This window comes from Arachis stenosperma, chromosome 6 (assembly GCF_014773155.1).
Source record: "Arachis stenosperma cultivar V10309 chromosome 6, arast.V10309.gnm1.PFL2, whole genome shotgun sequence".
In the NCBI taxonomy this organism is placed as follows: domain Eukaryota; kingdom Viridiplantae; phylum Streptophyta; class Magnoliopsida; order Fabales; family Fabaceae; genus Arachis; species Arachis stenosperma.
This window is the reverse complement of record NC_080382.1, coordinates 3,778,907-3,802,393: the sequence shown is the minus strand read 5'-3', so window position 1 is coordinate 3,802,393 and position 23,487 is coordinate 3,778,907. Positions and strand designations below refer to the sequence as shown.

General features: G+C 29.3%; 2 protein-coding genes across 7 annotated transcripts; one reads left to right on the top strand and one right to left on the bottom strand.

Moving 5' to 3' along the window:
- Positions 1–10,653: 10,653 nt before the first annotated feature.
- LOC130935864 (uncharacterized protein At5g08430-like) lies at positions 10,654–14,946 on the top strand. Its single transcript, XM_057865770.1, has 9 exons — positions 10,654–10,849; positions 11,007–11,077; positions 11,414–11,601; positions 12,147–12,999; positions 13,139–13,242; positions 13,372–13,431; positions 13,648–13,698; positions 14,410–14,481; positions 14,639–14,946. The coding sequence occupies exons 1-9, from the start codon at positions 10,734–10,736 to the stop codon at positions 14,750–14,752; spliced, it is 1,629 nt and encodes a 542-aa protein (XP_057721753.1). The 5' UTR covers positions 10,654–10,733; the 3' UTR covers positions 14,753–14,946.
- Positions 14,947–15,103: 157 nt separating this feature from the next.
- Positions 15,104–22,020, bottom strand: LOC130935510 (pentatricopeptide repeat-containing protein At3g24000, mitochondrial-like). Of its 6 annotated transcripts, none has more exons than XM_057865282.1 (5): positions 18,931–20,868; positions 16,776–18,727; positions 16,257–16,338; positions 16,066–16,171; positions 15,104–15,965 (listed from the first exon to the last, which is right to left on the bottom strand). In XM_057865282.1, exons 1-2 carry the CDS (start codon positions 19,001–19,003, stop codon positions 16,800–16,802), a joined length of 2,001 nt encoding a protein of 666 aa, XP_057721265.1. In that variant the 5' UTR covers positions 19,004–20,868; the 3' UTR covers positions 15,104–15,965; positions 16,066–16,171; positions 16,257–16,338; positions 16,776–16,799. The 6 variants fall into 6 exon arrangements, with proteins under 6 accessions (XP_057721265.1, XP_057721267.1, XP_057721264.1 ...); XM_057865279.1 differs by having other exon boundaries at positions 15,105–15,965; positions 16,257–16,393; positions 18,931–20,866; XM_057865280.1 differs by having other exon boundaries at positions 15,105–15,965; positions 16,257–16,377; positions 18,931–20,865.
- Positions 22,021–23,487: the final 1,467 nt, after the last annotated feature.

Sequence of the window (23,487 nt, the reverse complement as noted above, 5' to 3'; positions counted from 1 at the left end):
TTTTTTCTACAAAAATGGATAAAACATCGTCATTTTGTTATTGTGGATTTTTAGATTTGTTAGCTTATTTAACATCATGTTTATATTTAGAATCCGTGTGAACTATGAAGGAATTATCTTAATTTTATAATTTTAAAATAGATATAGTTTAAGAATAAATTTATTGTTAACTCTTATTTTTTATTTATTTATTTTATGTTTAATTATTCTGCTAGTTTCTTACCAATTCTGTATATTTTATTTAGGTATATATATATAATAAAATTTTTATATTATTTTTAATTTTTATAATTAAATTATTTTCATATAAAAATAATAAAATTAATCAAATACTTTTTTTTAAAAAAATATATTTAGTTAAAGATTTAATTATATTTTTAATTGTGATTATATTTAATTTAAAAAATTATTAACTCTAATATTTTTGTATTGTCAAATATTTAACTAAAAAATTAAAAATAATATAAAAGTTCAAGTGAAAAAAAATATAACAACTTAATTATAAATTTGATAAAACTATAGGAACTACAGAGGAATAATTACTCCTTTTGTTTTTATTGGGGACTGACGCAACTGAAAAAGAAAAAGACAAGATCCTTATTAGTATTTATAGGCTGATAGTCTGCAGAGGTCCAAGCTGCAGAAAGTGAATGACAGTTCAGAATTTGAGAGAATGCCAAAAAATTTAGATATGAAAATAGGATGAGTGTTATATCTTAATATGATAATTTTTAGTATTTTTTAAAATTATGAAAAGTACTTAAATTGGACGTGTTTAAAAATTTTAAAAGTTTTGAGTTTACAAATTGGACCCTCTTATTTGTGTTTAAAAAATTAAAAAAAATTGGAGTACACAAATGGGACGGTCCGAGTACAAAAATCAAACTGTCCGATTTTTGTACCTCTTAAAAAATGGGATGGTCCGATTTGTACTCCATAAATTAAATCATCACAAATTTTAAAAAAATACCACATTATATCACATTAATAAAAATTTTACCAAATAATTCATCAAGTATATATAATCACATTAATAAAAATTATATTTTAAATATAAATATAAAAAATAAATATTTTTTCGTGCATCACACACGTTTATTTACACTAATTGCGTATTAACTCACATTAACTCACATTATAGAAAAAGCAAAGGATATATGCAAGAAAACAGGCAGAAAAAATTTTGGTAGTATATGCCACGTTTTGATTGAGTTTCGACTTACGAATATGACTAGGAGTCCTCACAAATCACAATGTATGATTTTTCATACAAGACGAGACTCATAAAATAGGCTAAAAAAAATTTAGATATGGAAATAAGATGAGTGTTATATTTTAAAACGATAATTTTTTGTATTTTAAAAATTATGGAAAGTACACAAATCGGAGGGTTCGATTTGTGTTGAAGAAATTAAAAAAATTTGGAGTACACAAAACGAAATTTTTTTTAATTTCTTAAACACAAATCGTAGGGTCCAAGTACGAAAATTAGACGATCCGATTTCTGTACCTCTTAAAAATCGAACGGTCCGATTTATATTCCGTAAATTAAATCATCCCACATTTAAAAAAAAATACTACATTAGATCACAATTTAAAAAAATACCGTTGTTATCCCAATATTAAAAATAAAAATGTACCATAAAATACACTTTACATAATGAATTATATTATATAAAGAAAAATAATTTGCAATCCTAATTTATTTTTTATTTTTAAATATTTTATTTTTATATTATTTTACAAAAATTGTATATGTATATTTAAATTTTATTTAATGCATTATAATCACTTCAAGCAATTAATGCATTATAATCACTTCATGCAATTAGATATTTCAAAATAAATTTAAAAGCAATTAAATTTATTAAATAAAAGACAATGAGCGGTATATGTTTTGAATTTTTTTTGGTGAGCTTTTTGAAATTGATTTTAAGCAATAAAAGATTTGCATTTTTCACCTAAATAAAATAAAACACAATATTTGGATCCAAGATAAAGATAATACGGAGAATATATGTGAAGTTTAAAATTCAAATTTTTGGAACAAATTTAAAAAACAAGAACTGGAGAAATTTAAATAAAGATATCTGATTTAAATTAATCTGGACATAACTTAAAGAATGATAAATAGTCAAATACAACTTAAAAGAGAATCTAAATGAAAATATTTGATTTAAATCATTACTTTTTTTCTTCCCACAAAAATGGATAAAACATCGTCATTTTGTTATTGTGGATTTTTAGATTTGTTAGCTTATTTAACATCATGTTTATATTTAGAATCTGTGTGAACTATGACGGAATTATCTTAATTTTATAATTTTAAAATAGATATAGTTTAAGAATAAATTTATTGTTAACTCTTATTTTTTATTTATTTATTTTATGTTTAATTATTCCTAGTTTCTTACCAATTCTGTATATTTTATTTAGGTATATATATATATATAATTAAATTTTTATATTATTTTTAATTTTTATAATTAAATTATTTTCATATAAAAATAATAAAATTAATCAAATACTTTTTTTTTAAAAAATATATTTAGTTAAAGATTTAATTATATTTTTAATTGTGATTATATTTAATTTAAAAAATTATTAACTCTAATATTTTTGTATTGTCAAATATTTAACTAAAAAATTAAAAATAATATAAAAGTTCAAGTGAAAAAAAATATAACAACTTAATTATAAATTTGATAAAACTATAGGAACTACAGAGGAATAATTACTCCTTTTGTTTTTATTGGGGACTGACGCAACTGAAAAAGAAAAAGACAAGATCCTTATTAGTATTTATAGGCTGATAGTCTGCAGAGGTCCAAGCTGCAGGAAGTGAATGACAGTTCAGAATTTGAGAGAATGCCAAAAAATTTAGATATGAAAATAGGATGAGTGTTATATCTTAATATGATAATTTTTAGTATTTTTTAAAATTATGAAAAGTACTTAAATTGGACGTGTTTAAAAATTTTAAAAATTTTGGGTTTACAAATTGGACCCTCTTATTTGTGTTTAAAAAATTAAAAAAAATTGGAGTACACAAATGGGACGGTCCGAGTACAAAAATCAAACTGTCCGATTTCTGTACCTCTTAAAAAATCGGATGGTCCGATTTGTACTCCATAAATTAAATCATCACAAATTTTAAAAAAATACCACATTATATCACATTAATAAAAATTTTACCAAATAATTCATCAAATATATATAATCACATTAATAAAAATTATATTTTAAATATAAATATAAAAAATAAATATTTTTTCGTGCATCACACACGTTTATTTACACTAATTGCGTATTAACTCACATTAACTCACATTATAGAAAAAGCAAAGGATATATGCAAGAAAACAGGCAGAAAAAATTTTGGTAGTATATGTCACGTTTTGATTGAGTTTCGACTTACGAATATGACTAGGAGTCCTCACAAATCACAATGTATGATTTTTCATACAAGACGAGACTCATAAAATAGGCTAAAAAAATTTAGATATGGAAATAAGATGAGTGTTATATTTTAATACGATAATTTTTTGTATTTTAAAAATTATGGAAAGTACACATATCGGAGGGTTCGATTTGTGTTGAAGAAATTAAAAAAAATTGGAGTACACAAAACGAAATTTTTTTTTAATTTCTTAAACACAAATCGTAGGGTCCAAGTACGAAAATTAGACGATCCGATTTCTGTACCTCTTTAAAATCGAACGGTCCGATTTATATTCCGTAAATTAAATCATCCCACATTTAAAAAAATACTACATTAGATCACAATTTAAAAAAATACCGTTGTTATCCCAATATTAAAAATAAAAATGTACCATAAAATACACTTTACATAATGAATTATATTATATAAAAAAAAATAATTTGCAATCCTAATTTATTTTTTTATTTTTAAATATTTTATTTTTATATTATTTTACAAAAATTGTATATGTATATTTAAATTTTATTTATTTAAGTATCAATTAAAACTTTTAATTATTTAATGCATTATAATCACTTCAAGCAATTAATGCATTATAATCACTTCATGCAATTAGATATTTCAAAATAAATTTATAAGCAATTAAATTCATTAAATAAATGACAATGAGCGGTATATGTTTTGAATTTTTTTTTTTGGTGAGCTTTTTGAAATTGATTTTAAGCAATAAAAGATTTGTATTTTTCACCTAAATAAAATAAAACACAATATTTGGATCCAAGATAAAGATAATATGGAGAATATATGTGAAGTTTAAAATTCAAATTTTTGGAACAAATTTGAAAAACAAGAACTGGAGAAATTTAAGTAAAGATATCTGATTTAAATTAATCTGGACATAACTTAGAGAATGATAAATAGTCAAATACAACTTAAAAGAGAATCTAAATGAAAATATTTGATTTAAATCATTACTATCTTTTTTTCCACAAAAATGGATAAAACATCGTCATTTTGTTATTGTGGATTTTTAGATTTGTTAGCTTATTTAACATCATGTTTATATTTAGAATCTGTGTGAACTACGACGGAATTATCTTAATGGGAAAATTATTGTAAAGGACCGCTAGGAAGATTTAATTATTAAAAAGGACCTTTAATATTAAAATTATTAAAAAGGACCAAATCTTCTTATAATATTTAAGAAGAAGAATCAAATCTTTCTATAAAGAGACAAATATATATTTAATTATTTTTTATTTATTTTTTATAATTTTCCCTTAAATAATAAAAATTACTAAAATAATAATAAAAAATAAAATTTTAATAACAGTTTTACTAAATATTATTTTCTAAAATTGGTCATCTAAAATTTTAAATTAATAATTATTCTTCAGATACTTACACAATAATACTTATTTGGTGTTATGTATTATAGTAAATTGAGTTTATGAACCTATTCAAATTATCATGTATTTTCTATAATAATAAATTAAATTGGATTGATTAGATTTATTAAAGAATTTAGTGCAGATATAATTTTTCACTTGTTTTAATAAATTGAAATGGCCTAATTCGATTTATTTAGATATTTTATCTTATTAATAATTAAATTTATCTAATTTAATTTATATAGATATATTTAAAACAGATGTGTAATCAAATAATTTTATGTAGGACATCTATATAACTTTAATCTCTATTTATTAACGTAAATTACCTTTGAATTTATATCATATTTTATTATTATAATTTAATGGCTAAATTAACATGAATGCTTTTTTTTTCCAAAGATAGAAGACTCGAATCCGCGCGACCTCTTAATTGAATATGGGGAGACCTCTTAAAAAAAATTAACATAAATGCTATACCCCAAAGAAAATATAAAATGCATGGTCTCTAAAAATTATAATCTTTATGTTGATAAATTTTATTTTTCTTAAAATTTTAATAATTTTTATTTATTTTTTTAATTTTGTGATCTTTACCCAACAAGAAAAAATAAAGCTAAAAAATTAGAAAAGTAAAAAAAAACATAAATAAATAATAAAAATTACTAAAATTTTAGAAAAAAAATTGTTAATATAAAAATTATAAAAAATAAATAAAAAATAATTAAAGATATATTTGTCTCTTTATAGAAAGATTTGATTCTTCTTCTTAAATATTATAAAAAGATTTGGTCCTTCTTAATAATTTTAATATCAAAGGTCCTTTTTAATAATTAAATCTTCCTAACGGTCCTTTACAATAATTTTCCCTATCTTAATTTTATAATTTTAAAATAGATATAGTTTAAGAATAAATTTATTGTTAACTCTTATTTTTTATTTATTTATTTTATGTTTAATTATTCTGCTAGTTTCTTACCAATTCTGTATATTTTATTTAGGTATATATATATAATTAAATGTTTATATTATTTTTAATTTTTATAATTAAATTATTTTTATATAAAAATAATAAAATTAATCAAATACTTGTTTTTTTAAAAATATATTTAGTTAAAGATTTAATTATATTTTTAATTGTGATTATATTTAATTTAAAAAATTATTAACTCTAATATTTTTGTATTGTCAAATATTTAACTAAAAAATTAAAAATAACATATAAGTTCAAGTGAAAAAAAATATAACAATTTAATTATAAATTTGATAAAACTTTAGGAACTACAGAGGAATAATTACTCCTTTTGTTTTTATTGGGCACTGACGCAACTGAAAAAGAAAAAGACAAGATCCTGATTAGTATTTATAGGCTGATAGTCTGCAGAGGTCCAAGCTGCAGAAAGTGAATGACAGTTAAGAATTTGAGAGAATGCCAAAAAATTTAGATATGAAAATAGGATGAGTGTTATATCTTAATATGATAATTTTTAGTGTTTTTTAAAACTATGAAAAGTACTTAAATTGGACGTGTTTAAAAATTTTAAAAATTTTGGATTTACAAATTGGACCCTCTTATTTGTATTTAAAAAATTTAAAAAATTTGGAGTATACAAATGGGACGGTCCGAGTACAAAAATCAAACTGTCCGATTTCTGTACCTCTTAAAAAATCGGATGATCCGATTTGTACTCCATAAATTAAATCATCACAAATTTTAAAAAAATACCACATTATATCACATTAATAAAAATTTTACCAAATAATTCATCAAATATATATAATCACATTAATAAAAATTATATTTTAAATATAAATATAAAAAATAAATATTTTTTCGTGCATCACACACGTTTATTTACACTAATTGCGTATTAACTCACATTAACTCACATTATAGAAAAAGCAAAGGATATATGCAAGAAAACAGGTAGAAAAAATTTTGGTAGTATATGTCACGTTTTGATTGAGTTTCGACTTACGAATATGACTAGGAGTCCTCACAAATCACAATGTATGACTTTTCATACAAGACGAGACTCATAAAATAGGCTAAAAAAATTTAGATATGGAAATAAAATGAGTGTTATATTTTAATACGATAATTTTTTGTATTTTAAAAATTATGGAAAGTACACAAATCGGAGGGTTCGATTTGTGTTGAAGAAATTAAAAAAATTTGGAGTACACAAAACAAAATTTTTTTTAATTTCTTAAACACAAATCGTAGGATCCAAGTACGAAAATTAGACGATCCGATTTCTGTACCTCTTAAAAATCGAACGGTCCGATTTATATTCCGTAAATTAAATCATCCCACATTTAAAAAAAATACTACATTAGATCACAATTTAAAAAAATACCGTTGTTATCCCAATATTAAAAATAAAAATGTACCATAAAATACACTTTACATAATGAATTATATTATATAAAGAAAAATAATTTGCAATCCTAATTTATTTTTTATTTTTAAATATTTTATTTTTATATTATTTTACAAAAATTGTATATGTATATTTAAATTTTATTTATTTAAGTATCAATTAAAACTTTTAATTATTTAATGCATTATAATCACTTCAAGCAATTAATGCATTATAATCACTTCATGCAATTAGATATTTCAAAATAAATTTATAAGCAATTAAATTCATTAAATAAATGACAATGAGCGGTATATGTTTTGAATTTTTTTTTTTGGTGAGCTTTTTGAAATTGATTTTAAGCAATAAAAGATTTGCATTTTTCACCTAAATAAAATAAAACACAATATTTGGATCCAAGATAAAGATAATATGGAGAATATATGTGAAGTTTAAAATTCAAATTTTTGGAACAAATTTAAAAAATATGAACTGGAGAAATTTAAGTAAAGATATCTGATTTAAATTAATCTGGACATAACTCAGAGAATGAAAAATAGTCAAATACAATTTAAAAGAGAATCTAAATGAAAATATTTGATTTAAATCATTACTATCTTTTTTTCCACAAAAATGGATAAAACATCGTCATTTTGTTATTGTGGATTTTTAGATTAGTTAGCTTATTTAACATCATGTTTATATTTAGAATCTGTGTGAACTATGAAGAAATTATCTTAATTTTATAATTTTAAAATAGATATAGTTTAAGAATAAATTTATTGTTAACTCTTATTTTTTATTTATTTATTTTATGTTTAATTATTCTGCTAGTTTCTTACCAATTCTGTATATTTTATTTAGGTATATATATATATATAATTAAATTTTTATATTATTTTTAATTTTTATAATTAAATTATTTTCATATAAAAATAATAAAATTAATCAAATACTTTTTTTTAAAAAAATATATTTAGTTAAAGATTTAATTATATTTTTAATTGTGATTATATTTAATTTAAAAAATTATTAACTCTAATATTTTTGTATTGTCAAATATTTAACTAAAAAATTAAAAATAATATAAAAGTTCAAATGAAAAAAATATAACAACTTAATTATAAATTTGATAAAATTATATTAACTACAGAGGAATAATTACTAAAAGACAAGATCCTGATTAGTATTTATAGGCTGATAGTCTGCAGAGGTCCAAGCTGCAGAAAGTGAATGACAGTTCAGAATTTAAGAGAATGCCAAAAAAATTTAGATATGAAAATAGGATGAGTGTTATATCTTAATATGATAATTTTTAGTGTTTTTTAAAACTATGAAAAGTACTTAAATTGAACGTGTTTAAAAATTTTAAAAATTTTGGGTTTACAAATTGGACCCTCTGATTTGTGTTTAAAAAATTAAAAAAATTTGGAGTACACAAATCGGACGGTCCGAGTACAAAAATCAAACTGTCCGATTTCTGTACCTCTTAAAAAATTGGATGGTCCGATTTGTACTCCATAAATTAAATCATCACAAATTTAAAAAAAAATACCACATTATATCACATTAATAAAAATTTTACCAAATAATTCATCAGATATATATAATCACATTAATAAAAATTATATTTTAAATATAAATATAAAAAATAAATATTTTTTCGTGCATCACACACGTTTATTTACACTAATTGCGTATTAACTCACATTAACTCACATTATAGAAAAAGCAAAGGATATATGCAAGAAAACAGGCAGAAAAAATTTTGGTAGTATATGTCATGTTTTGATTGAGTTTCGACTTACGAATATGACTAGGAGTCATCACAAATCACAATGTATGACTTTTCATACAATACGAGACTCATAAAATAGGCTAAAAAAATTTAGATATGGAAATAAGATGAGTGTTATATTTTAATACGATAATTTTTTGTATTTTAAAAATTATGAAAAGTACATAAATCGGAGGGTTCGATTTGTGTTGAAGAAATTAAAAAAATTTGGAGTACACAAAACGAAAATTTTTTTAATTTCTTAAACACAAATCGTAGGGTCCAAGTACGAAAATTAGACGATCCGATTTCTATACCTCTTAAAAATTGAATGATCCGATTTATATTCCGTAAATTAAATCATTCCACATTTAAAAAAATACTACATTAGATCACAATTTAGACAAATACCGTTGTTATCCCAATATTAAAAATAAAAATGTACCATAAAATACACTTTACATAATGAATTATATTATATTAAGAAAAATAATTTGCAATCCTAATTTATTTTTTTATTTTTAAATATTTTATTTTTATATTATTTTATAAAAATTGTATATGTATATTTAAATTTTATTTATTTAAGTATCAATTAAAACTTTTAATTATTTAATGCATTATAATCACTTCATCCAATTAGATATTTCAAAATAAATTTATAAGCAATTAAATTCATTAAATAAATGACAATGAGCGGTATATGTTTTGAATTTTTTTTTTGGGTGAGCTTTTTGAAATTGATTTTAAGCAATAAAAGATTTGCATTTTTTCACCTAAATAAAATAAAACACAATATTTGGATCCAAGATAAAGATAATATGGAGAATATATGTGAAGCTTAAAATTCAAATTTTTGGAACAAATTTGAAAAATAAGAACTGGAGAAATTTAAGTAAAGATATCTGATTTAAATTAATCTGGACATAACTTAGAGAATGATAAATAGTCAAATACAACTTAAAAGAGAATCTAAATGAAAATATTTAATTTAAATCATTGCTATTTTTTTTCCACAAAAATGGATAAAACATCGTCATTTTGTTATTGTGGATTTTTAGATTTGTTAGCTTATTTAACATCATGTTTATATTTAGAATCTGTGTGAACTACGAAGGAATTATCTTAATTTTATAATTTTAAAAGAGATATAGTTTAAGAATAAATTTATTGTTAACTCTTATTTTTTATTTATTTATTTTATGTTTAACTATTCTGCTAGTTTCTTACCAATTTTGTATATTTTATTTAGGTTTATATATATATATATATATATATATATATATAATTAAATTTTATATTATTTTTAATTTTTATAATTAAATTATTTTCATATAAAAATAATAAAATTAATCAAATACTTTTTTTTAAATATATTTAGTTAAAGATCTAATTATATTTTTAATTGTGAGTATATTTAATTTAAAAAAATTATTAACTCTAATATTTTTGTATTGTCAAATATTTAACTAAAAAATTAAAAATAATATAAAAGTTCAAGTGAACAAAAATATAACAACTTAATTATAAATTTGATAAAACTATAGAAACTACGGAAGAATAATTACTCCTTTTGTTTTTATTGGAGACTGACGCAACTGAAAAAGAAAAAGACAAATCCTGATTACTATTTATAAGCTGATACTCTACAGAGGTCCAACTGAAAAAGAAAAAGACAAGACCCTGATTACTATTTATAAGCTGATACTCTGCAGAGGTCCAAGCTGCAGAAAGTGAATGACAGTTCAGAATTTGAGAGAATGCCAAATAACAGCACAAGTGGTGGTAAGAAGAGAAAACTCTGTCCACCAAAAGAACCCGAAGATTGGTGCTTTGAATGCAAGGATGGTGGAAAAGTCATTGTATGCGATCGCAGGTTTGATCCTTCTTCTTTCTTTTTTTTTTGGAGGGAGTTAAAACGATTCAGTTGCTTTATTTTTTTTTTTAAATCTTTTTTAATTCTTCAATTGTAATAAGCTTCACCAGTTATGGTATAGTATGGTATGGGTTGACTCTGATACTTTTGCTTTCAGGAACTGTGTGAAGGTTTATCACACGGACTGTGTTCCTGTTACTCCTAAGAAGGACAAATCTTGGATTTGTGGTAAGCCATTTGAGTTTCTTGATAATGTAGTAGAGTTCTTGCTGGGTAGCCAAATGTGATTGTGATTACTGATACTGATTAGTCTTCTTTTAAATGGGAAAATTTGATTTGCAAACTAGATGGCCTTCCATTAGTGGTTCCATCAAGTTTGATGCATGATAGTAAATACATTGAATTTTATTCTTTATGGTTGCTTCTTTCCTGATTGAGTACACCAAACCCTAACTAAATCATTAGGTTTTTGCATGTCCAATTACCATGAGATTAAGCTCTTTCATTGACTAGATGATTAGGTTGACATAACTGACATGCTGCATTTGTATGTTATATTATCAGCTTGGCATTATTGCTATGAATGCAAGGAGTCCGCAAAGTTTTATTGCCTTGGTTGTCCAAATGCTTTGTGCAAAGAGTGCTTGCCTTCCTCAGAATTTATCACTGTCAAGGGTGATAAAGGATTATGCTGTGACTGCGCGCCGCTAGTCAAAATTATCGAACATAATTTGGAGCGGGACTCTCAGGGGGTAGGTGTGATAATATCGAATGCCATTTATTTTTTTACCAAATTAATTCTTGATTACGTCGAATCCATAATTGCATTTAATTTAGCTGCTACACCCTTTTCTGCACTAACTTCATAATATTAGGAAGCATTATGGCAAAGGATATATACTAGTTTTCAATTACTATGTGACTTACGTCAATTACTATGTAACTAACAAAGACAGAAAATTTTGGTGAAACTATTGCTATATCTTTTCTCTAATTTGTGGATGTTTCAGTTTCTGAGTGTACAAGATAATGCGCAATATTAACATATGAGAGTGTGAGAAGTAAGGCTGTTTAACATTTGTAGTTGAGATAAAATAAATGGCTGGTCAGGTCTTTGCAACATATGTGAGTCTAGACTATTGAGCCAAAATTGTTACCTTCATTTTTGTTCTTTTGGATGAAAGATGAAACAGCTAAATGATAATGATCAGATTGGTAATTGGAATCATATTATAATTTAAGTTGAGATGATATCTATAGTTGGCAGTTTCTAATAAAATTTGTTTGTTCCTTGCAGAACAAGATAAGAGTGGATGGAAGAGATACATATGAGGGTCTATTCAAGGAATACTGGGAAATTATTAAGCTAAACGAAGGATTAACTAGTGATGATATCTCTGCTGCAGAAACCAACTACAACAAAAAGGTTAAAAAATCTCCAGATCAAAGCAAAGTCACTGATGTAGATAAAGAAAGTCAGAATGACTCCATGTCATCGGACGGCGATGAAGTTTTTATATATAAACACAACTCAACCAAAAGGAAGCAGTCCAGTTCACTGGAGTTTATGGGATGGGGATCGAAACCTCTCCTTAGCTTCCTTGCGTCCATTGGAAAATTTAGTACTGAACCATTGTCACAGTGGGGTATACGGACTCTCGTGTGTGAATACATTGAGAAGAACAATCTCTATCTCTCGCAAGATAAGAAGAAGTTCCTCCTTGATGAAATGCTGTTTTCTATATTCAGAAAAAAGGTTATGTCGAAAAATCAAATATATCCTCTATTGGAATTTCACTTTGCTGAAAAGTCGGGTGATACAGATGGTGAAGAAGACAATTATGAAAGCATAAGCACTCCTCCAGACAACAAGGGTCTCAGTGATCAGACTTCATGTAGGGAAAGGAGTTTGTCAAGCTCGAAAGGGAAACTTCTATTGGAAAAGAAGGATTTGTCTATCAAGCCTAGTCGTTTTGCATCCATAAGTTCCAGTAATATAAGACTTATTTACTTAAGACAAAGCTTGGTGCTAGAGTTATGTAAACAACTTGAAAGTGCTATGGAAAAGGTTGTTGGAGCCTTCGTTAGAGTTAAAATGGATTCCAGTGATTGTAAGCAGACAAGGCCTTACCATCTTGTGAGAGTTAAAGGTATCAAATTAGACATGTTTGATAATCTATATTTTACACTGATACCTTTTATTTGCTAGTTTTGTTAAGTTGCTTTGTGTTTCACAGTGTTGGCCTATGTTTCCTAACTTTTTGCTTACGTCCCCTGTTTAACTTATAGGTGTTGTATTGGAGGATGATGCTTATAGGAGAATGCTTTTGGTAGTTTCCTTCATGTCTGAAGCCATCCCTATCTCCGAGCTTTCTGATAATGACTTCACAGAGGTCAATCAGCTGCATTGAGCATGTTATTTTGTTTGAATAATTTATGAACATTTTGTATGCAGTACGTTGTGCTTCTAAGCGTTTATTGCTGTGTAATAGTTATTACTTTGTGTTTTCTATTGTTTACAGCAAGAATGTGAGGATTTGCGGCTAAAAGTGAAAGCCAAAATGCTGCAGAAACTAACTGTTGTAAGTTGTTTTGACATTCGAAGTTATCTTTTGGAGGAATACTATCCCAAATAGGAATTGTATTAATGTAATAAGAACTCATATTCTACTTGTTTAATGTATCAATTTGACTGTTAAAATTGTCAAATTGTAGCTCTAAAGTTAGTGTAATTACCTGATACAAGCTTAAAAATCATAGGAAATTTAAGTAATTCTTTTACCTCTGCTTTTTTACAGGTGGAGCTTCAAGAAAGGGCAAACATTCTTCATGAGGATATAACAAAGCATGTATGCTTCTTTTGACTCTTGGTAGCTATAAGTTAACATCTACCTATTCACCCCGCAAATAAAGAAAGAAAAGTGTTATATCTACCCTTTTCTAAGTACAGGTTCAAATGTTTGAAATATCTATAAGACTTCATTGCACGAATTACATTAGTCGATCCTTGTTAATAATCATAATCATAATCATATGAGCACATTCCTTTTCCCTTCTGCCTGACTTATGAGCCCAAAACGTTGTGATCACAGACTGACAGAGACAGAGTTGATATGTTATGTGTGAAAACTGAGCTCCATTTTGAAAGTAGCCTTGAATGATTTGTTTTTTGACATTTTATGCATGTCATTGACTCTTGCTTACTTTCTCTACTATCCTTAGTCGAGGTAGTGTGTTATACAGTATTAAATGTCAAATTAGCTGTGTAGGGACCAGGGAGTAACAATCAATAAAAGCACCATCATAGTTCTGATATAAACAGTAAATTAGCCAAAATATAAAAAACAATGAAGGCAGGACCACCCAACATTGCTTCTAATTCTAAACAATTCCTAATTAAGAGAATTCGATAGATTACTTTGTTTCTGTTGAACATTGGCTTTGCTTACCAAAATCTTGTAACGTTTGGTTATTTTGGTATTGGTGTTTGTTGCATTTATCACAGCTTGTAAATGTCTTTCTTATTTTTCTGACCCTTCTTCACTTTATGTTCTTGCTAGTGGATCGCGACTCGACTAACCTATTTGCAAAATCAAATTGACCGTGCAAACCTGAAGGGAAGACAAAGAGAATATCCTTGTTCCTATTATTATAATTTTATTAAAAATAAATACATGAAATCTTAGTAGCTTATAAGTCATACACGTTAGCATATACCTTGTATCAGTTTCTCTTGCTTCAGTATAAGAATCATAGTTTCTCCTTAACCATTTTTTTTTGTGCTATACAAAATTTGCCTTACTAGATGAAAGGGAAAAACTTCAACAACCATGGAAGCAAGAAGAGTTGTTAAAGCGAGTTCCATCAGTTGTCCCAGAGTTTCCTACAAAGCCACACAAATGATCCTGAAGAGAATAACACATGTAACTTGTGGTTTTATGGTTCAGAATGAAGTCCATGCTTTTGGAAACAAGTTAATTTCTTAATGTTGCTCCAATAGGTTATAGCCTTTTTAATAATAATAAATTAATAAATAATTATTCTAGCTAGTTTATGTTTGGTCAATTTTATGACACTTGGAATTAAGGCTGTGTAATGACGTGTATAATAGCATTATCAAGAATGTCATGTACACAATAAAAATCAGCCATTGATTCAGTTGTCATATGTGTTTAAATATATTTAATTTATTTTCAATATAAATTTTATATTTTAACATATTTTATATAAATAATTGATATTAGCAGCTGATTTTTTAAGTACATTTAACATGATTGTAGTTTTATATATAATTGGTACTCTCGTATTCATGATTTTTGTCTGCCAACATTATCCACGCATGGGTAAGTTGGTATCGTCTAATTCCAAGGACCAAAAGAATTAATTTTTATAACCAGATAGAGAAAGGAGGTCTTCATGTGGTTGCAAACTTGCAGTAACAATAGTGGTCACAACATTAGTGATGGACTAATTACCCTTTTGGATCCAAGTTCATACTGTCAACAATAGATTGAGGGTAGAACAAATACATAGTCAACTATGTAAGCTATACACAAATGACAAAGCATCAATCGCAAATCAACAACCCGTATAGAATAATGCAAAATACACACTGAAAATGTGCGAAACATATGCATTTATACACAACATAGTGACTAATTTTTTGTGTACACAGCATTTTTGATACGCAATATATACCATATAATTTGACATGAACACTGGTGTGGCAAAAAAAAAAAAATGCACAATTAGGACACTACTCTGTCTCAATCACGATGTAGACTTCTTGGAGGACAAGGTGATGGTGAAAATCCTGATGATGACAGTTGAAAGGGTGGACTAACACATATCTGATCCCAAGATTTTCCATCATTTTCATCTCTCGTGATGAAACTATTTGGGCGTGTTGGAGTTGAGGTCTTGGAGGGAACAGAAGGAAAACGGAAGGTTTGATCTGAGAAGTAAAAGATACTTCACTTTACTCATCAATCCATTCCCTTCCCCTCCCACTCAGATCTCAAACTCACAAACACGCCCTTATGCATCTTACACTTTACACCTGCACTAGCTTCAATTGGAAGTGTCAGAAACACCTCTGCTCCCTCCTTCCAAGAACCTGCTAATAAAACCACTAAAATTTAAGTATTAAAAGGGTGTCTAGAAATTGATACTGGCTATGAGAAAGCACAGAAAAACAGTGACTTGAGAGAACCCACCTATCAGTTCAGGTAAAGACTTTTTTTTCCCTTCCTGATTAACATGATCGCCCCTAGAATCCTTGCTGGTGAAATTAACACAAAGGGAGCCAAAGTGCATCCTTATCTATATAATTAACCAAACATTAGATGTTATCTTATGAATGAATACATAAGAGTAAATAACAAGTGTCGGGGAAGTAAAGAATTACCCAGCTCAATCATCTTGAACAGTTCATTTCATGTCATCCCTGGCATGGTATCATCTGTCATCATCAGATTAACCTTCCCACTCTGCCACCATAACCAATCAAACTATGCAAAGGATCCAACCTACAATTCCAACTGACTAGCATTTCAAAAGAGAATGAGTTAAAAAATCTAAACGCAGAACTTAAGCCAGGGGAGCTCCTATCACAGTCTAAGCCAAATACTCAACCGCTCTAATTCCATTCTCCACTTCCATCACTGATAAATATTAAAATGAATTCAATTTACAATATCGTATTCAGCCTCAAATAAATAGCTAGGTGTATCTCACAAGCCCACAATTTTTTGTTTTAACCAAGTTTGAAAGTAACTTACTCATGATCATCACTTATATTTACTATAACCAGATTGTATAATTAAAAAAAAATGTTACAAAATCAACTAAACCACAAGTAGAGTAGTTGAGTGACAATATTCAGAGATACTAGAGAACAACAACCAGTAACCCTCCAAAACTCTACCTGATTTGTTGATAATAATTGGTACTACCAGTAGTCTCCACATGAACAGGAGCCATCACGAAAGTGGTGGAAGCGATTAGTGTCTCTCACTATGATTTCCCTCTTCACCAATGATGACACATATTTTATTGCTGAGTGGCAATCACCACAAACCCTGATATTCTTCATGATACGTATGGTGGATCCAGGAGAAGTATTTAGAAGTGCAAATGCGAGAGCCAACTTCTCACTGTGATATTGTATACTTACTTCCTTCTCTTGTTGATCTACACACAGAAGCACATGACTAGTGTCTGGAACATAGCCAATTGCCTTAATTTCATGATTTAGCTTCTCCCACATTTTAAGGACCTTCTCATTTTGTGGATTTGCAAAGTCATTTGCAACAAATACATGGACAGAATTCTGAATCTCAACCCAACTACATGCAGGCTCCTTCTTCAAGCCACTGTCTTTCATTACCTTTCTAACTTTTGCAACATCCTTCCACCTACCTGCAGAGGCATACATATTGGCAAGCAATATATGTGTCCCTGAATAAGAAGGTTCAATCTCAAATATTTGTTCAGCAGCATAAACACCTATCTCCATGTTCTTATACATCCTAGAAGCACCAAGCAGAGCTCCCCATATAGCTGCAGTGGGTTCGATTGGCATTTCTTCAATGAAACTTTTAGCTTGATAAAGAAGGCCAGCTCGACCAAAAAGATCAACAATTGTCACATAATGTGAGATTTTCGGTTCAATATTGTACTTTTTCATTAATCCAAAATAATTTTTACCCTCATCCAAAAGCCCAGCACGGCTACAAGCAGTAAGAACACTTAGGAATGTGATGTCATTGGGTTCAATCCCAATCCTCAACATTTCTTCGAACTGTTGCACAGCTTCTTTTCCAAACCCATGCTGGGCATACCCTATAAGCATCGAATTGAAAGAAACCACATCAATCTTGAGCAATCGATTGAAAACCTTTCTTGCATCCTGAATGCTACCTGACTTTGCATACATGTGAAGAAGAGTGTTGCCCACGTAACCAGTTAATTTTTTGCCCCATTTTATTGTAAGTGCATGAAGCCATTTACCTTGCTCCAAAGATCCTATACTCGAAGAAGCACATATAAGGGATGAATATGTAAATTCTGTTGGTTTATAACCTTCCCTCTGCATCCTAATAAACAGAGCCAACGCATCCTCTAATTCACCCTTCCTAGCATATCCAGTTATCAAAGCATTCCATGAAACCTCATTCTTATTTTCCAGCTTGTCAAATGCCAATCGTGCTTCGCTCAAGTATCCACACCTAGCATACATGTCTACAATCGAACTGCCCACAAAAACATTTGAGTGGAATCCATACTTCAGACAACATGCATGAATTTGCTGCCCATCCTTATAGCTGGATATAAATCCACAAGATTTCACCAAGCTGGATAACGTGAATTCATTTGGTTTGGACCCAAATTGTAGCATCTGAGGAAACAAAGCAAGTGCATGTTGGGCGCATTCATTCTGGGAATACCCGGTAATCATGGATGTCCAAGTAACCATGTCTTTGGACGGCATTTCGTCGAACACTCGGCGAGCCTCTTCCAAACTGCCACACCTTGCATACATGAAAAGAACAGAATTTTGAATAGCAAGGTCATCCCTGAGCTTAGAATTAAGGATGTGTGAATGCACCAATCTTCCTTCTCTAAGCTTCCCGAACTGGGTGCATCTCTTTAGCATTGCATTGTACATGGATCGGTTCGGCTCAAGCGAGCCGCTGCCAATAAGATCCAGAACATGGAGACCAGTTTCGGAATTCTGACTTGGAAGAAGAAGGTCCCTGTCATCAATGACACACAAATCGTCCAATCTGTCACAATGTGAATCGGAAAAAGTAGTTGCTGCTGATGAAGATTGCCAAAGGGTTCGAATGGTATTCAAACGCCATTCTATGAGTTTAACTGCAATCACGGAGCAAAGTGGAAGACCCAATAAGCTTAGAGTACTGTATTGATTAATTATACATGTGCGCATATAATAACATATCCCAGTAACTAACTAACTAACCAACATAACAGTTAATCTGTTGTTATGGCGACATTAGGCTGAAAAGAAAGAGAAAAAGAATGCATACAAAAAAGAGGAGTTAAATTGTTGAGCTTACAGGGGCACATGAGCAGTGATTTGAAGTCACGAATTGAAGAGGAAAGCATAAAAGGATTGTTACATTGGATCATCACCTCGTACTGTTGTTTGGATTCCACAAAAAATGAATTGAATTCAAACCCTACTGTTGTTTGGGACTCAAATTAGCAGAGATGAGTTTGAGAAAAAGTGCGTCGGAGACGGATTCGCTGTGTGCCTACCAATTCCTTCGCAGAAACACCATTGAGTAGGTGGTCAGAACCTCCCTCATTTGCGGCATCAAGCTGCTGCTCGCTCAGCCTGGGGAACACTCTTCTTCACATATATGCAAAGTCAGGCAGCATTCAGGATGCAAGAAAGGTTTTCAATCGATTGCTCAAGATTGATGTGGTTTCTTTCAATTCGATGCTTATAGGGTATGCCCAGCTTAGGTTTGGAAAAGAAACTGTGCAACAGTTCAAAGAAATGTTGAGGATTAGGATTGAACCCAATGACATCACATTCCTGAGTGTTCTTACTGCTTGTATCCGTGCTGGGCTTTTGGATGAGGGTAAAAATTATTTTGGATTAATGAAAAAGTACAATATTGAACCGAAAATCTCACATTATGTGACAATTGTTGATCTTTTCGGTCGAGCTGGCCTTCTTTATCAAGCTAAAAGTTTCATTGAAGAAATGCCAATCAAACCCACTGCAGCTATATGGGGAGCTTTGATTAGTTCTTCTAGGATGTATAAGAACATGGAGATAGGTGCCTATGCTGCTGAACAAATATTTGAGCTTGAACCTTCTTATTCAGGGACACATATATTGCTTGCCAATATATATGCCTCAGCGGGTAGGTGGAAGGATGTTGCAAAAGTTAGAAAGATAATGAAAGGCAGTGGCTTGAAGAAGGAGCCTACATGTAGTTAGGTTGAGATTCAGAATTTTGTCCATGTATTTGTTGCAAATGACTTTACAGATCCACAGAATGAGAAGGTCTCTATTTATTTGAGGCTGAATACGAGATTGTAAAGTGAATTAATTTTGATATTTATCAGTGATGGTAGTGGAGAATGGAATTAGAGTGGTTAAGTATTTAGCTTAGACTGTGATAAGAGCTCCCCTGGCTTAAAGTTCTGCATTTAGATTCTTTAACTCCTTCTCTTTTGAAATGCTAGTCAGTTGGAATTGTAGGTTGGATCCTTTGCATAGTTTGATTGGTTATGGTGGCAGAGTGGAAAGGTTAATCTGATGATGACAGATGATACCATGCCAGGGATGACATGAAATGAACTGCTCAAAATGATCGAGCTGGGTAATTCTTTACTTCCCCGACACTTGTTATTTACTCTTATGTACTCATTCATAAGATAACATCTAATGTTTGGTTAATTATATAGATAAGGATGCACTTTGGCTCATTTAGAGTAAAAAATTTCACTAATCCTCAAGTCAGTACAATTCGGAAGTTTGGTTTTCGCTTTACTTTTTATTTTTATTTTCAATATTATCTGTTTCAGAATTTTATATAAAAAAATTAGAAAAAATAAGGGGTAAAAAAAGAAAACAAAATTTTTATTGTTTTTACTATCTTTTTCTTCTTTCACAAAATTTTAAAAATAAAAAACACTAAAAATGAAAATAGAAAATAAAAACGCATCTTACATTGTTTAGGCCCACAAATAACAATTTTTTTTAGAAAAATATTTGGTGTATTCGTTTTATTCTACATATCTAGCCAATGGTGGGATAAAACTTTGTTATTGTTGTTGTTTCATTCTGTATATTGAGTAAATAGTTTCTCATTTATTATTAGATGAGGTGTAAAATTCATATGGAATGAGTTTTATATTTGGTGAATTCTATGGTGCCTATAACTTGGCGCCTAACTTACTTTTTATGGCAAATTCTGAATATTTAATTATTAGTTATTTTTATACTTTTAAAATTAAATATTAATTTTTAATCATTTTTAATAAATTAGGCAAACACTTTTAAGCACCATAACAACTACCTTTATATTTTATTTAATAGTCAGGATCATAGAAAATGTGTGTTGATTTGAGTCCATTGTACAAGTAACATATCTCAGACGTTTGCCTTATGCAAGGGAAACGTCATCAATTGTTTGCCTAGTTTAACAGTGGCAACAGAATTAATGTTATGACAGTTAAACCACTGCACTCATCCATACACTAGGGGTGTAATGGACCGGGTGAAACAGAATTTGTTCCAACCCAGACTCGGCCCTAAATATATCTTGGACCTATTTTTTAGACCCTAATACGGCCTTAGACCTGATAAAACCTAAACACTTTCGAGCCACAATTAGACCGGGTAAAAACCAGGCCACGAATCAGAACCAAATAAGGAGAACAAAGCAACAACATATTTAACTAAAATCAGAACCAAACAAGGAGAACAAATCAACAATAATCAGAACATGTTTTAATTAAAATCAGAATAAATTAGAACCAAACAAGGGGAACAAAACAACAATAACTAGAACATATTTTAATTAAATTCAGAAAAATCAGACCCAAACATGAAGAACAAATCAACATTATACGTAACTAAAATCAAAACAGATCACAACCAAGCAAAGAGAACCAATCAACAATAATCAGAAGTTCAAAACAACAAATCAACCTTATAAATTATAATAACAAATTCAGAACAAATCCAGCATTATAAATTGTAATAACAAAGCTTAACCTTGATCCTATTTTAGAAAAACAAAAGTTCAGAAGCATTACCAGAACCAGTGCCGAGAAGAAGAGGAGCGGCTGAGCAGGGGCTTCTGACCTTCCTCATGAGAAGAGCACCAGCTCCGAGAAGAAGATGAGAAGCATCGAGAAGAAGATGAGAAGCATCGAGAAGAAGAGGAGCAGCGCCGAGAAGAAGAGGAGCAAGAGCAAAGCAGTAACCTTCACACTCCGAGGCCGCTGTTGGTGGCGCCGTGCCAGAGGTTCGCCGGCGAGAAGTGCGGCGCGGAGAAGCTGTACAGCGCAGAAACAGAGTAGCCAGTTCCGAGAAGCAGTCGAGCAAAAGCAGTGTAGCGCCGGTTCCGAGGAAGAACAGCGTGAGGCCAGTGACGGTGGCCGGTGGGTGTCTGAACGGTGGCACTGGTTCTTATGCGTGCCCTAACATTGAGAGGGAGAGAGCGCTAGAGGAGACTGTGTGTGTGGTGAGATGTGGACAAGTTTCAGAGCCAAAGCCGATTGAATTGTATGGGTCAGTTTCAGAGCTGGGCCAAAATGTTCAAAAACGCTTCGATCCCGGGTCGGGTTTTTCAAGGAGACCCGGGCGTGTGCACGTCTACCATACACCATAAACAAAAGGGAGCAATAGTTAATTCACTAACAAAAAATTTGTCTCACCATAGATTATATACTACAGCATAAATTTATAATCCTACTAAATGCCTTGGCATAAATCCTCGAATCCTTTTAAACAATCAATGAAATATCTGTACAATGTGTATAATAGACTATTTATTTAACCTAATATGAATTAAAAAAATAAACATTCAAAATAAAATGCTACTAATTTATCAAACACAATATACTCATATTATCTAAAAGGAAAAGTCTAGGGGGCCAGCAGTTTTATTGAATTTTGGCCAGCATGTAACCAGCAGAGGAAGGTGAGCCATTGGATGAAATTTCACACCAATCTCACACCATCAAATTATCATTGATGGTTAGTTGATGGCTAACAATCACAAAAATTGTTGACCCCCTAACATTGCTCTTATTATCAACTTTCCTTATATCCTCTTGGTTAAATCCTGCTTCTCTTTGAAAACTCGCCGCAACTCTGTGTCTATGGTGGTAACTCCAAGAGCAAGCAAATTTTTTAAAGTAGAAGAAAATCACAGCAACAAGTAGCATAGCAATGACTGCAGCAGCCACAACCATTACAAATGCATGACCATGGGATGACATTATGGGAATACTTTCAAGTGTTGTTTTTAGGTGAGATCAATGGCAAGTTACATTCTTGGATTCTTGTTCAAGTAAAGTTTTGAGAAAGAACAAAGGAATAAGGAATGAAAAGTAGCATGGTTGAAAGGTCTTGTAGAACATCTTTTCATTTATAAATGTATGTAACTATAGCTGCTGGCAATTTCAATGTGGTAGTTGTCACAATGTGCCTATAATGCATATAACAGGGGTTAATTTATGTGATCGATTTCAAGTATTTTAAATTGAATGCTCGATTCAATAGAATATCAGATTTTTATTATCTAGATGGTTATTGTGAAATTTCATCCAATGGCTCACCTTCCTCTGCTGGTTACATGCTGGCCAAAATTCAATAAAACTGCTGGCCCCCTAGACTTTTCCTGATAATAATATGAAAGGGTTACTTGCTGAAGAAAATGGGATTGATATTCTGTATATGGTGGAAACACAAAGAAGGCATTTCAAAACTAGTTTCCCAACTAGAATATTCAATCCTAGTTATGAAGATAATGAAGAAAAAGAAGAAGAAAAGAGAATAGATGTATTGGTTCAAAGATATGCATTATGAGACTTAAGAGGTTCCATTGCTATGCGAATCTCCAGGTTCAGGTTTGATGGTTCAT